At 39.7% G+C, this 14274-nt stretch overlaps 1 protein-coding gene across 3 annotated transcripts in view; it reads right to left on the minus strand.

The window, feature by feature from the left end:
- Window positions 1-14274, minus strand: part of TRIM66 (tripartite motif containing 66) — a 51325-nt gene that overhangs the window by 15809 nt on the left and 21242 nt on the right. Inside the window, exons 4-10 of one of the 3 annotated variants that reach the window (XM_061342554.1) lie at window positions 13572-13662; window positions 12818-12934; window positions 11116-11230; window positions 9599-9745; window positions 9352-9463; window positions 7134-8029; window positions 5919-6077 (exon numbers count right to left, since the gene is read on the minus strand). In XM_061342554.1, the coding sequence (XP_061198538.1) occupies window positions 5919-6077; window positions 7134-8029; window positions 9352-9463; window positions 9599-9745; window positions 11116-11230; window positions 12818-12934; window positions 13572-13662 (1637 nt within the window). Of the gene's footprint in view, window positions 1-5918; window positions 6078-7133; window positions 8030-9351; window positions 9464-9598; window positions 9746-11115; window positions 11231-12817; window positions 12935-13571; window positions 13705-14274 lie in introns of all 3 variants that reach the window. The other 2 variants (XM_061342553.1, XM_061342555.1) reach the window with 2 other exon arrangements.

The raw sequence follows: 14274 nt of genomic DNA on the forward strand, positions 1-14274 counted from the left end.
TTAAGTGCCACAGAAAAAGAAAGCCAAAACTAGGAACCGCCAATTCTCTTTGCTATAAGAGAAATAACATGCTGCAAATGGTTGCAGAGTAATGAACGGCTGCTATTAAGTGGAGCAATCCCCCTGGCAGCTCATTATGCTAGGAGGTTAAACAAATGTACTACTCCAATCCAGTTGCTTAACTCACCACACACAGCAGCACTGATAACACAGTCTACATGTTTCCTATTCGTATTTCCCAATTTTGGAATAGAATCCAAAGGATTTCCTTTCCGGTTTTGTGAGAAAAAGAATCCAAATCTGCCTTAACATTCTGTCTGAATAAACTGGAGATGACTTAAAGTGGAAGGAGGAAGAGATTGTATAGAGCAAGCAGCATCATATTTTATTTATCCTTTTTTCCAGGTCAAAGGAGAAGGTTTTGTTAAATTTCCATTCTGAGAAGTGTACCTAATTGCATTACGTATGAGTGCATTTCTGCTTAATCAGCTCGATTCTTTAAAGTCAAAAAATATTCTGATACATTAGGAATTTTCAGGACACTAAATTCCAGGCTGTTATTATTTCTTTCACCTCTAATCCCCCTAAAATTAATAGTAGTTAGAAAAAAAACACATTGCAACAACAAACTTGCCTCAGTCCCAAGCTTGGACTCAAATTCCTAGGGATGGATATTAAATTATTCTTACTTTCTGTCACTGAGTACTCACAAAACACTCAGTGCAACAGTAACAAAAGTAAAACCTGTGCTGTTACACCAAACCCCTCTTCCACAAATTTCACATGCTTTTAAAGATAAATAATTAATCACTTGCCACTAAGATGGAAGAGTTGTCATTAATAAAGTTTCAGACAACTGTGTTGGGGCAAAATACCCAAGAATGCCACCTACAGCAGACTTAGTTCAACTGCTCTCTCTGATAACCCTGTAGTAACAGCAGCACTGGCACATCAGAGGCTAGAATCCATCAAGTCCAGAAGATGCTAAGAGGTTGAACCATGCACTGTCACTGTGTTAGTCTTGCATGAATGCCACCATTGCACATAATTGGAATAAACCAGAAGCTTCTCTCAGAGTGCTCTCGAGTGATCCTTGGATGGCATGAAATATTTTCTAGGATTTCCCGGTTACAAATACTTTATGATGCTTAAGGCAAACAGAGCTTTTGAACTAAGAATCTGGGGCTTACTGTGAACCAAAAAGAACAGGGCCCCATCCCTGGAAGTGTCAAAAGGCCAGGCAGAATGTGGCTTTGAGCAACCTGGTCCAGTGGAAGGTGTCCCTGCCATGGCAGCAGGATTGGAACTAGATGATGTTTAAGGTCCCTTCCAACAAAAACCATTCTGTGATTCTACTGTTCTGTGAATCTACTAACAACTGACAAGTGTCACACAAGAGAGAACCACGAGTGCCTAAGCCAGTTAGGTTTTTAGGATGAGTGGACGTGGTACAGAGTGTTCAACTGGCCAGGACCTAACCCAGTAGCTGGACAAGACAAGGAACCCTCCCTCCCCAAAGTAAAGGTCCTGCTCCTATCTAGAGAAAGGGTTGCACTTATGGAGTCAGAGGAGAGATGTCCATCTGGCCATGCAACACTAATGTCTGTTCCAGCAGTAGCTGAGACTCAAGCTACAGATTTGTGCTATAGATGTACAGTAATCATGACATTTCTTCAAATGCTAGGTACAGCCTTTAGACCTCTTGCTCATCACAGCCACAAATGACAATTAGGTACATGTAAACAAAACAGGAATTGTATGCCCTTTTTTAATCCTGAAAACACAATTAGACCAAAAATATCTTATTATTGTCATCTTTGCTCCAGAAGAGATGACCTCTCCAGTCCTGTGCACAGATTAATAACTCAATATTATACTATGTAAAAGCAACAGGAGTACCATATCATTGCAGAAGGTTAGGAACCCTTCCTATGAAATTGTTAATCTGTTTGAGAACTCAGTCCTTCACACTGCAACTCAGCGATTCAATAGCTTGAATAAAATCTGTTTCCTAGAGCTTGCCAAGATTCCCCAGAGAAAAAGTTCAGGTATCACAGAAAATTTTCTCAACTTTGTCCTCTGTCTTGCTGGCATTCCTACTGGAGAGGTTGGGTGTTTGACAGGCATGGAAGCAGAACAACTTCACAATCCAAACAGAAGTCCTGGCTGTATGAGTGAAGTATACTGACAGGGGAGTGTGAAGAGAAAATTATAACCATTTTGCACAGATGATAGAAATCTTCCATTTCTATTCCCCTATTCTTAAAAGTTGCTAATTAAGCCCAAAGTTATGCTAAGTGCAGTACACAAACAATCAATGGTCTAAGTACAGAAACATGCACAAAATACTTGATTCACAGAGAAAGAATATTTAAAGGAATACACAGGAAGACAGAAAGACTGGTAAAATATCACCACTAATGTTCAAATACATTGAAACAAGCCAAGCCCACACATAACTGAAATTATATGTTTTAGAGACTATATATTTAGAGACTGTACACATGCATACTGAGCAGGTGGGCCCAGAGAGCAATTATTCCAGCCTTTAAGATAGCAGTAACCTTGATATCAGTGTTTCTGACCAAGCATTCCTTGAACTCAAAAGCACTCATATGGCATACAAGTGCCTCACACCATGGAGTAACGGCTGTATTAGCACTTCTCTGGGATGATCTGAATAATGTACTTGTGGTTTCCCCATTTATGATCAATGTTATAATCCCAAACTATAAATAGCATCTGCTCAACATTGTTTCACACATAAGTACGATCCTGTATGCAGACAATTCATCTAGTTATGAGTCAATGGTATCACATGCATACCATAAACGTGTTTTAAAATTAATGCACAGATGTTTAACTACATGAGCAAACAAGCCTTGCTCCCTCCAAAATAAAGGATATCACTGGGCTAATGGAAGCTTTTATTTTTTGACAGATCTTGGTAAACATATCACTAAACAGTTAATTCTAAGGTTTGCTACGTCCTGGTTCACACTGCTTTCTCTTTAATGAAAGAATCTCAGCAGCCAGAGAATTACTCCACTAGGAACGCTGCACACAACAGAGGCTGTCAGAGTTCAGCAGAACTGCAATACAAGGCCAAGAAGTCCAATGCCAAATATTCTCCAAAGGCAGAATACAGTTCTTCTTCAGGTAGCAAAAAGTTTCTCTAGTTATTTTTCAATGATATTTTTCAAGTGCATTCACATTTTCCATGTCCTTCAAGAATGTGAGAGAGATTAAATGTTCTGAATTTGGGCCATTGGAAAGTTAAACGTACAAACATCTATACAGAAATTTTTGTCTGGAGATGAGCATGAAGACATTTAATCAGGTGAAACATAGATAAGAATGCATAAACACATCCCCTTGTTCTTAAATAGGAACCAATCTAAGCCTAGATTTAACCTGATTGTCAGCAAAAGTAGTCAGACTTTTTTAAACAGCATTGACAAAGAATGTATTTCAAGGGCTTCCTTAGTGTACTGTTTCCCTTCATATTTCTAATTAGCCGTTGCCAGAGCTGTCAGTACATTGTGACTTCACCCCAGATATATACAAGCAAAGATGGGGTACTGTAGCTGATGAATGTCCTAATTTCTTGCAGAGGTGACAGGCAGAAGACCATATGCTTCTCAGCACTATTAGAAGAATCTTTGTTTTGGTTTGGTTTGTTTTTAATAGGAGTATCCTTCTCTTGCTCTCTTCCCAACTTGTACAGCAACAAATCAGCCCTTCTTCCTCTTTTCTTCTCCTAATTTTTCCATCAGACTACACTAGACTCTCTCTTGCACACCTGCTTCCATTTTCTTTCATCTTTCTGAGTTTTCTTTTTTAAATGTTGAGAATAACCTTCCTTTACAGGTCCAGAAGACAAAAGACAGCTTCTTCATGTCCTGGGTTTAGCAGTAGCAGTCATTTTTTCTCCTTCTTAGTAGCTGGTGCAGTGCTGTGTTTTGACTTTCGGGCTGGGAACAGAGCTGATAACACCGATGTTTTGGTTTGGCCGAGGACTTTGTGAGCCTCATGCTCTGCCAGGGAGGAGGGGAAGCCAGGAGGAAGCAGAGACAGGACGCCTGACCCAAACTGACCAAAGAGGTATTCCACGCCACAGCACGTCATGCCCAGGAGGTAACTGGGAGTTACCTGGAAGGACAGGGGGTCTTCTGGGTGGGACTCGTTGTTCAGCTGGTGGTATTGTACTCTTTTCCCTTGCTATTATCTCTTATCATTGTTGTCCTTGGTGGTAGCGGTGGTGATTTGTGTTGTACATTGGTTGCTGGACTGCTCTTAATCTTAACCTGTGGGAGTTGAATTCTTTCGATTTTCCTCCCCATCCCTCTGGGAGCGGGGAAGGGGGGGAGCCCCCATGGGGAGACGTGGGCCTCGACTGCTTCCAGCCCGGCACCACTCACTGGGAGTGAGTGCACAGGCTGTCTGGCTGGGTTTAAACCAAGACACTTCAATACACATGTAGTAAAAGCTTCTAGACAGTTGGTTAGTTAGCTAGTTCATCATTTTCACAAATAACTTTGAGGGTGTGTCTGCATTACAAGAAAAGTATGTGCTCTAGTTCATGGTCTTGTTCAGGCCTTAAATACACATCTTCAATTTTTACAGTCATATCCTAAAGTAAAGGTACCTCTATCCTAGAAAATTTGCATAGCTTTCCTCAGTCCTGTGCTCTGTCGGGGGTCAAGGGAGATTCGGTTCCACATGTGAAAGTTCAGAGCCAAAGAGCATCATCTCAGAATGTTGTGATACCGTCAGCCTGATCCAGAAATTCCATCACATCTACAGGGTTATGTTAGCAATTGCAGATTTCTTTGTGGCTTCCAAACTTGATTCTCATTCTGTTTCTAGACTCTCAGTAATCATTACCTTTCCAAGTCTCTAAAATTCCCAGAAGGATCTTAAACAACTCTCTGATTGCATATTGCATCATAAATATGTTGGGTGAACAGAGCTACACACTGAAGAACAATAACTTCCTTTTGGAGGCTAGTTTGAAAAGATGAGTTATTCCACAATATCCCACACACAAATTTGAAGAAAAAATATTCATGAAAGATTTCTACATGGTACACAACATGAGTCATACACAGAAGTACCAAACAGATTTGAGCAAATGGAATATGATGTGTTGTTTGGGGTGTTTTAAACAATGTGTAAAAGGCAGCTTCTCTGCCTCAAATGCACAGGTGATATCCAGAGCCAGCAAGCTCTTTATCTACTGATAAAGATCAGTGATCTTTATCTACTGATAAAGATCAGCCCTCCTAGTTTTCTTTATGCTGTTTCTTCAATAGTTAGGGCTTCCCAGTAGGTAGGAGGATCAAAGCACAGCTCTATTGCTTGCTGGAATATTGTAGAGATACAGAAACCTATGATTTTTTTGCTTCTACATGAACAAGGAGAAGGAGCATATCAGAATTATATCCCTTTCAGATACCACATCTTAAGTAATAATTAATGGTGTTATTTCCAGGGCAACTACTTTGAAGGATGTTCCTCAGGCCTGATTTCATTAGGATCTTTGACTTGTCCCCCCTCCCCAATTCTCCCAGATTAACTGCTGCTAGTATGGTAGTTAGCAAGAGCTAGTTAGTTCATGCCCTAGAGATCAGGACTACACGGAATTTTCTCAGTGAAGAAATAGGTTTTCTACTTATCTACCAACTTCATACTTAAAAATCATGCCAGCCAGACCTAAACACTACTATTTGCTGTCTACAGCACAGTACAGCATAGGCTAGGCTATGACTGTCTTCCAATATCCAAAAGCCATTTTGTTGACATTTACTGTATTTTAATTTTTTCAACCTGATTGCAAGTTCCAAAGCTATATCATACTCAGTATTATCAAACTATGTTTTCCCTTTAAAATATATCTTTTAAAAAGTTCTTTATACCTTTCTCACTGGATGGAAGGATGATTGTTGCAATGTGGTCTCAGGGGAGTGACTGCTGACACTGGCTTCTTCCAGTGACTCTGACAGGGAGGGACTATCACTTTTGTCAAGAGGAATTACAGGTTTCTGGGCATCAAGTTCAGTGGAACTCTCACAGACCTAGGAATCACAATTAAGAATTTGTGTTTTCAAAACCTCAGAATGAAAAATGGTAATGAATTCACATCAACTCACAGCATACAAAATATGACAAGACTACAAAGATGTTCAAAGTAACCCTAAACAGAAAGATAAATAAACAGAGAAAGATTTTGAGATTTCTCTCAAATAAAAAAAAAAAAAGACTTTAAAAGAAATAAAATAAAATCAATAAAGATGCTGAAATGTACAGCTATTCCAAAAGCCTGAAGTCTGCTCCTAGAGGTAAACCTCTTTAAGAGCTATTAAGGGTTGGAACTCTACAGAATTTACACAACAGGAAGTCCCAGCCACCTTTCCACTGCAATTCCCACTGTTTTGAATGAGTTTCAAAGCCACTTTATTGTGGAATTATAGTGGTTTAAGCCCAGCCAGTAACCCAGAACCACGCAGCTGCTTGCTCACTACCCCCCTTCTTCTTCCGCCTTGCAGTTTGGATGTAGCACTGTCCCTTTTTCAAAAGCAGGATTCTTACCAACAGAGAAAAAAGGGAGAAATTAGCCCTGCTGACAAAACTTTAACCATAACAACATGTAGGAATATTGATTAAAACCTGAAAGGTCATGATGCAATAGCAAAAGCAGTTACCAGTAGAATAGGAAATAACTCTCAAACAAAAAAGAAAAGTGTTCTTCAATCTCTTTCCACTAGTATTTGAATCAAAAGAGAATCTATTTCAAGGACTCAGGAATTAAAATTTCCAGAAAAAGGAGTATTAATGGACAAACTACTGCAGTCCTCCAGTTACCTATTCAGAAAGGAGGAATAACGATGCTTTTATTCTCCCACCTGCTGCTTATGTTGTCTATTTAGAGATTAAGATCTTTGGAATCTTGTTTGTTTATGCACTTTAAAGCAAATTTTGATTCAATCTGCATGAGGCATGGAGCCTCTGCTGAATAGAAACATAGACAAGACAATAAAAGTTCAACCAAATACATGAAATCTCAAAGGCATCTCCCATTTCTGATCTTACATTGGCTAAATGCAATAGGAAAGAACTTTTTGAGAACTTACTTGTGCTTCCTCTTGGATCTGTTGCTGAACTGGGGCTGGCTGCCTCACTATGTAGTTGATTTGACCAACTATGGTCTGTTGAACATGCTGAGGTGGCTTAGCTTGGTTCAGCTGTAAGCTGGGCTGTCCTTGGGCCTGCAGAAGAAGCTCCAAATCCTTTTTCATCTCCTCCAGTTCAAACTGATGATGCATTATCTCCAGGCTCTGCTGGATTACTTGTTTGTGGGTGTTCTCATTCTGACCTGACGGTGGTGATGCTGGTGGCAGCTGCTGCTGCTGCTGCTGCGGTGACTGCTGCAAGTGGTTAGATTTTATCTTCTGGAGATGACCAAGTTGCACTGGCTCACTTGATGACTGCAAAGAAGCCTGAGCGCAACATGGCTGTGAATGGCTTTTGTGTACCTGCTGAGCTTCATGTGATACAACAGCATAACCCATGGGTGCAGTCTGCTGCAGCTGCTGGGATGGCAAGTGCTTTCTCATTCTCCCAGACATATTCTCTTGCTCTGACCGTGACTGCTGTTCCAGCCCAGACTGTGTTAGCTTCATAGGCTGGGGGGCACCCCTTGGCTCTTTGTCATGTTGCTGCATGCTGTACTGCAGAGGAAAGTGCTGCTGATGCAGTTCGGGAGGCTGCCGAAAATTCTGATGGCAGTTTATGTCTTGGTAAGAAGGCAGAGCTTTGTTTGGGTGAGGTATGCTCAGGCAGTGTGGGCAACACACAGATGTAGGACACTGAATGGCAGGTGGAAACTGATGTGGCTGGCTATTCACAGGCTCCAGCTGTGATCCTGGTGCACAGTGCCCATGATATAAGGATGTCTGTAACGCGTGCACATTTCCACAGAGTAGCACATCTGAGTGAGAAATGTCTCCACCTTCCATAGTGAAGCCCCCTGGAAAAAACAGCACATTTACTCCCTTCCATGATCTTGACAAATTTACACAATAAAAACTGCAAATGGTGGCTCTTGGTCTTCATTTCAAATATAAAAGGTATTTAAGCATCCTATGCAAACAGTCCTTCAACATACTTTCAAGACAAGTTTTCAAGACTTCAGTGATTTAAAATAATACAAAACTCTCACTGATACTAGTGGAACTCATAATTGAATTACCAGCAAATGCTTTGAAAATCTGTCCTCAATTTATTTTATTGTTAACTGATGGATACAGCTTATACTTTCATTTTTTTCTTAAAGTATGGTTTACAAAAAGCATGGGTACAAAAGGCAAGTTCCAGGGTGAAAGTGACAAAAATAAGATACTGTTATTATGTAGGTGAGAGTCATAAAAGCTAGAAATAGAAGTGACCTATGAATGGATCTCATCCATGCTTTCAGTCAAGAAAATATTATTTTTGACAGGGTTTTATTCCATCTAATTTTAAGTATCTTAAAATGGGAAGAGAACCGATCCTTTAGATCACTGATTGGACCACCACACTGAATTTACCGTAAAAACCTGCTGCTGTTGGGGAATTTAGAGCTATGGGGAAACACAGCCACTATATGCACATTCATTGTATAAATAGCATTGTGATTATTATTTGGCAGATGTCTTAAAGCCATCTTTGTGCCCATTAATTGTAAGTGTTTCAAGAACTGCTCAGGTCACTTGGCCACTAAGGTACTAAAAGATCCAAGGAACATGGGTGTGAGTAAGCCCAGCTGCTCCTGGGTTAAGTAGAAATAGCAGAAGATCTACTGCAGTGCAGACAGTCCATTGCACCCAGGGTACTCCTTAAAGGACTGCCAGAGTGACAGTGTTATACAGAGTTATTTCTTGCTGGGACAGAACTCAATTGCAAGTATGCGGGGCAAAGTCAAAGTTGTTCTATAGCCAGTGATGCTACATTTTAAGTAATTTCAGTTAAAAGGTATTTGGTAGTACTGCACGGCGTGTCCACTAAACAAGTAGCTGTGCTCTTACATTGTTATTCTGCAAGACCACCAAAGATTATATTTATACAGTGTATTTCTAGGTAATGTTTATAAAGCAGTATTTATATATGTCTTTCAATAGGTGGATTGATATAACTGGAGGGAAAACCCAGATAGTTCAGCCACAGTAACTTTTCTTCATAATGTGACAAGAGGTACAGAACTGGAAGACAAGACTAAAAAGGAGTGCACTTCGGGGAAAGTACTGTATTGTCTATAACTGTCTTGTCTAGCTTTAGGCACATGCCTAATAAACAACAATATATTTTTCTTACCAAAATTGGACAGTTGTTTAGTCCAGTAGGAAGAATCCCAAGTAAACCTGATCTTCAGAGGAGGGTCTGTGTTACAATTTGTCTCTAACAAGCGCGGGATTTGAAATACAACCTGGTGACAAGTCAAAAGACAATTATTTTATTCCCAATTATAATATAATAAAAAAAAATGTTTGAGAAACATTAAGTCCTTAAAGTTTTCACATTATTGCACAATTTCAAATAAGAAAATAAGTATTGCTCTTACCAGGTCTTTACTGAAGAGAAATGGAATGCTGTCTTTACTGCACACTGCCCAGCTGATGAAGTTCTGCACATGTTCTACCTGTCTGCTTAAAAGCACAACACCTTGCAGTTGTTGCTCCAATTTCTGCTTCCTTTCACTGGTGATACTCTGTTCGTAATGTGAATCAGTGGAAGATGGCTGTCATTCTTCAGACACACATAATATACACAATCACAGGCGCTACATTATGCCTTATTTAGAGATGCAAACCACCTTAAACCATCAATCAAATAAAGAAAGCAAATCCTATTTAACAGATATGTCTGAATTCAGGAAGATCAACGACTTTTCCAGGAGCAAGCAACCTACATCATTCTGGCTCTGGTTTAACAGACTGATGTAACCCAAGAAAGTTATCTTGTCTGCTACAATACACAACAGAAGAGACCCAACAACATACATTAAAAAAGGGGAAGCATGCAGGTTTTCCTCGGAAGAGTCTTCCAGTCTCCAGCAATTCATGACTTAGGGACCACAAAGCCAGAGGCTATGTTAACATCCTCAGTGCATTTTTCTATGAATTTGCCTCATTAATTTTGAAGCCAGGCACAATATCTTGCAGCAAAGAGTTCCACACTTATTTACCACTTATGTGAAGAGCTATCTGCCCTTATTGGATCTGAAACCAGGACTTCCTGATTTCATTTCATACCTCTCCCTACATGCACTTCAATACAGCCCTATGTACATGTACTTTAACTGCGTGCACAGTTGTGTTGCAATTATAGATAACTCAAACACTGAAATGTTGTCAAACCACATGAACCCTGAATGTACTTAATGTTCAATAATACAGAAATGAAAACATACATTTCTCTTTTTTGTAAAGCTACTTAGCTGAATACCAATATTTGAATGAAATACCTAAATTCAAAGGTCGCCAGCAAGTGCTGAGTGCTTTGTCTTTGCAATACCTGCTAATATTACCCAAGAATAACTGAGAAGAACCAGAAGTTCTGATCAGATCCAGTAACAATCATTGTGCCCAGCACATTTCAAAATAAAATCATGTAGACTTCAACTGGACATCCCAAAACTGAAGACTCAAAACTTCAGGTTCTGTTACAGAAAGTAGACCAAAGGATCATTTTTGAAACAGGATGTTAAATGTGCTGCTACTGATTCTACAAATCAATCATTAAAACCAGAAGCAGGCTTGGTTTGTAAGTACTCAAAAGCTGCACAAATATTGTCTGTAATTGCATTAGAAAATGTGGTTAATTCATGATAATTAAACATTTTGCTGCTTCATCCTGAACCTTTGTCAGCCATCGATTCCACATAAAATTCTGCAGGAAAAAAAAAAAAAAAACAACAAAAAAACCCAACCAAACAAAAAACCCAAAACCAACCAAATAAAAACAAACCCTAAGCAAAGGGACAATAACTCTCACAGTCCATACTCTTTCCATCAGCACTGGGATTAAATTCAATTTGGTTTAATTTCCCAAGGTAACAAAGGAGCTAGTCTTACTTACTTCAAGTTGTTCAAGAAGGTTGGTTGTTCGTTTATTGATTTCATTCATCAAAACCATCTTGGCTGTTTTTATCTGATTTTCTACCTTTTTGTATAAGTGTTTTACTTCAAGCAACCTATGGGTAAGAGATGCACATCTGTGGATGAGCCAACTGTACGTCATTTATTCACAGCTTAGTAGTTGTTTGCTAGAAGAACTGCTCTAACTATTGACAGAGAACTCCAGTGAAAGTTATAACATTTCCTTTAAGTTTTCCCACACTTCAAACATAGAATAGTTTGGGTTGGAAGGGACCTTAATAGGCCATCTTGTCCAACCCCCCTGCAATGAGCAGGGACATCTTCAGCTAGAGCAGATTGGTCAGAGCCTCTTTCAACCTGACCTTGAATGTTTCCAGGGATGAGGCATCTATCACCTCCCTGGGTAACCTGATCCAGTTTTTCACCACCCTCGCTGTAAAAATTTTCTTCCTCCTAAGTAGTTTAAATCTACCTTCTTTCAGTTTAAAACCATTATCCCCTGTCATACTGCAACACACCCTACTAAAAGTTTGTTCTCATCTTTCTTAGAAGCCTCCTCTAAGTATTGAAAGGCCACAATAAGGTTGCCCAAGAGCCTTCTTTTCTCCAGGCTAAACAAACCCAAATGTGCCAAACTGTCCTCATAGGAGAGGTGATTAATCTCTCTGACCATTTTCTGTGTGCCTCCTCCGGACCCCCTCCAGCAGATTCATGCCTTTTCCTGTGCTGAGGACTCCAGAGCTGAATGCAGAGGTGGGGTCTCACAGGAGCAGAGTAGAGCATCAGAAACACCTCCCTTGACCTGCTGGCCACAGTGCTTTTGATGCAGCCAAGGATAAGGTTGGCTTTCTGGAACGGGCATGCACATTGCCAGTGAATGTCCAGTTTTTCATCCACCAGTATCCCCAAGTCCTTCTCAACAAGGCTGTCCTGAATCCCTTCATCCCCCAATCTGTATTGATAGCGGATATTGCCTCTACCCAAATGCAGGACCTTGCACTTGGTCGTGTTGAACCTCATGAGGTTCACATGAGCCCACTTCTCAAGCTTGTCCAGGTCCCTTTGGATCGCATCCCATTCCTCAGACTGCCACCCATACTACTCAGCAGAGTTGTCTGCAAACTTGCTGCAAATGCACTCTATCCCACTCTCTATGTTGTTGATGAAAATATTAAACAGTATTGGTCCCAAAACAGATCCCTGAGGTACACCACTGGTGAGTTGTACTCTTCCAAGGTGTTTCAAATGGTTTTATTACTGCAGAAGAGAGATCCAACAGCCAACATATAATCAGTAGCTGAAATACAGTTAATATAATGAAATACTTTCATTTTTATACTACTCTTGACTGGAATTGCAGCTTCTTTGGAGGTTTCTTGAAGAAATAAGGTATTTTAAAATTATTCTTTATCTATAATCTTTTCAAATTCTAGTTCAGGAATAGATTATACAAAGAAATGTTAACTCTGAAGGTTTCAGCTCTCACGCGCCATGTATTACAATGTCATGATTTGTCAGTACCACTTAAATATGAATTTGACATTTCTAATCTTCTATTATTTCATAGCCTCCAAGGAAAAAAAAACACTAAAAATCTGCATTTTCTTCTGTTAACCTGCATTTAGTGAAAATATTTTAACTGATCACTCATTTTCATGAAAAAAATAATGCATAGCAATCACCTGTCTTCAATCTGTTTAGCTGAAACCTGAATTGCATTTTTTTTCTCTTCCACTTTAGTGATGACATTTTCCAGGATAACTCTCTGATTTTGCAAAGCTTCATCAAGATGTCTGAACCTGAGAAAGAAGTGAAAATTCTCATGATGTGGGGTTTTTTTTCTGTTGGTAAGTAATGAACTGATCAGTGGATGAATTTAAGGGACTAACTGCCCTAATGCCTCTCTGGTCATGGTCCCTGCTTCTTCCCTACTACAGATGTTTTCTGTGACAGCTGAAATTTATCGTCCCTCACACAGGCAGGCTCATCTCCCAGAAACAGTCTCTATGTACAGACAATTCCTTACATGGCTTACACACTTCCACAAGCAAGCAGCATGCTCAAACTTTGGTAACTGTGGAGTTGTACAATCATGATGTCTTTGATAAAGACAAACAGAAGTACCTGAACAGTGCAAAGCACTGAGTTAATTTTGAGCCTTTGAACAGGATCACAATGACCTATATGCATGCATAGATGGTACCTGGGCAGACAATACAATTGGGAAGATACACACTGCAGAGAGCAGTGAATGATTCTGTGAGGGCAGTAAGCCGCATGTTACACTGCTTGGGCATAAGAGAACTGAACTGAGTTTGCTGTGGCTTCTAAGTTTGAACTAGCCTGCAAGTGTAGCTGGCAGGAAATGGACAGTCTTAAATCTAAATTAGCTACAGTTTTAGATAGGATTATGATTAAACAATCAATGTGTTGTACCTGTGCTCCTTATGCTCTGTCAGAAGGCAGTTACGGCACGTAAGGGTATCACAGGTCTCACAAAACACCTTGAGTGGCTCTTGAGTGTGCACTGGACAAAAAAAGGAAAGCTCACTTGCTTCATCGTCAGTTGCTGAGGGATATAAAGCAGTGTTGTCACTGACAAAAATTATTATTATAGAAAAAAAAAAGAAGACTTGCCAAACTCTCACAATTCTACTCAAAGTCTTGATGTTACTCTTAAAAGACCCATAGCCTGGAACTATCTGATTATATTAGCAGGGTTTGCTTATATTTTTTTTTCCTGGCTTTATATATGCTACAAAGAGCATACCAAAGGGGTTCAGGAAGAAGTCAAACCAAATTCCTATTTTTCTCTAAAGTCTCATGAGTTTTAAATACCTCTCATGATTTGGGGCACTTGTCTCACAACTTTGAATTAACTGGTCTGGCAAATCAGTTAACAAAGCTGTATTTTAAAACATAGAAAACCAAATATATTGAAAAAACCTGAAGTCACAGCAGAAGCAAGAATATCCTTTGCTCTTGAATAGACCCATAAGCAACTGGTTTTCAAATGTGTTTTTGTTGTAAATGCACTACATAAACTTCAGCAGCTAGAGAAATATGAGGAAGAGTAAGAACAAACAGTGGATACATGAAGTGGAAGCATTGCCATGCTCTAAAGAAAATATACCAAATT

Source organism: Neopsephotus bourkii, unplaced genomic scaffold, assembly GCF_033783945.1.
Source record: "Neopsephotus bourkii isolate Nb327-2 ecotype Australia unplaced genomic scaffold, CSIRO-AGI_Nbou_v1 NB_1792, whole genome shotgun sequence".
Classification (NCBI taxonomy): Eukaryota; Metazoa; Chordata; class Aves; order Psittaciformes; family Psittacidae; genus Neopsephotus; species Neopsephotus bourkii.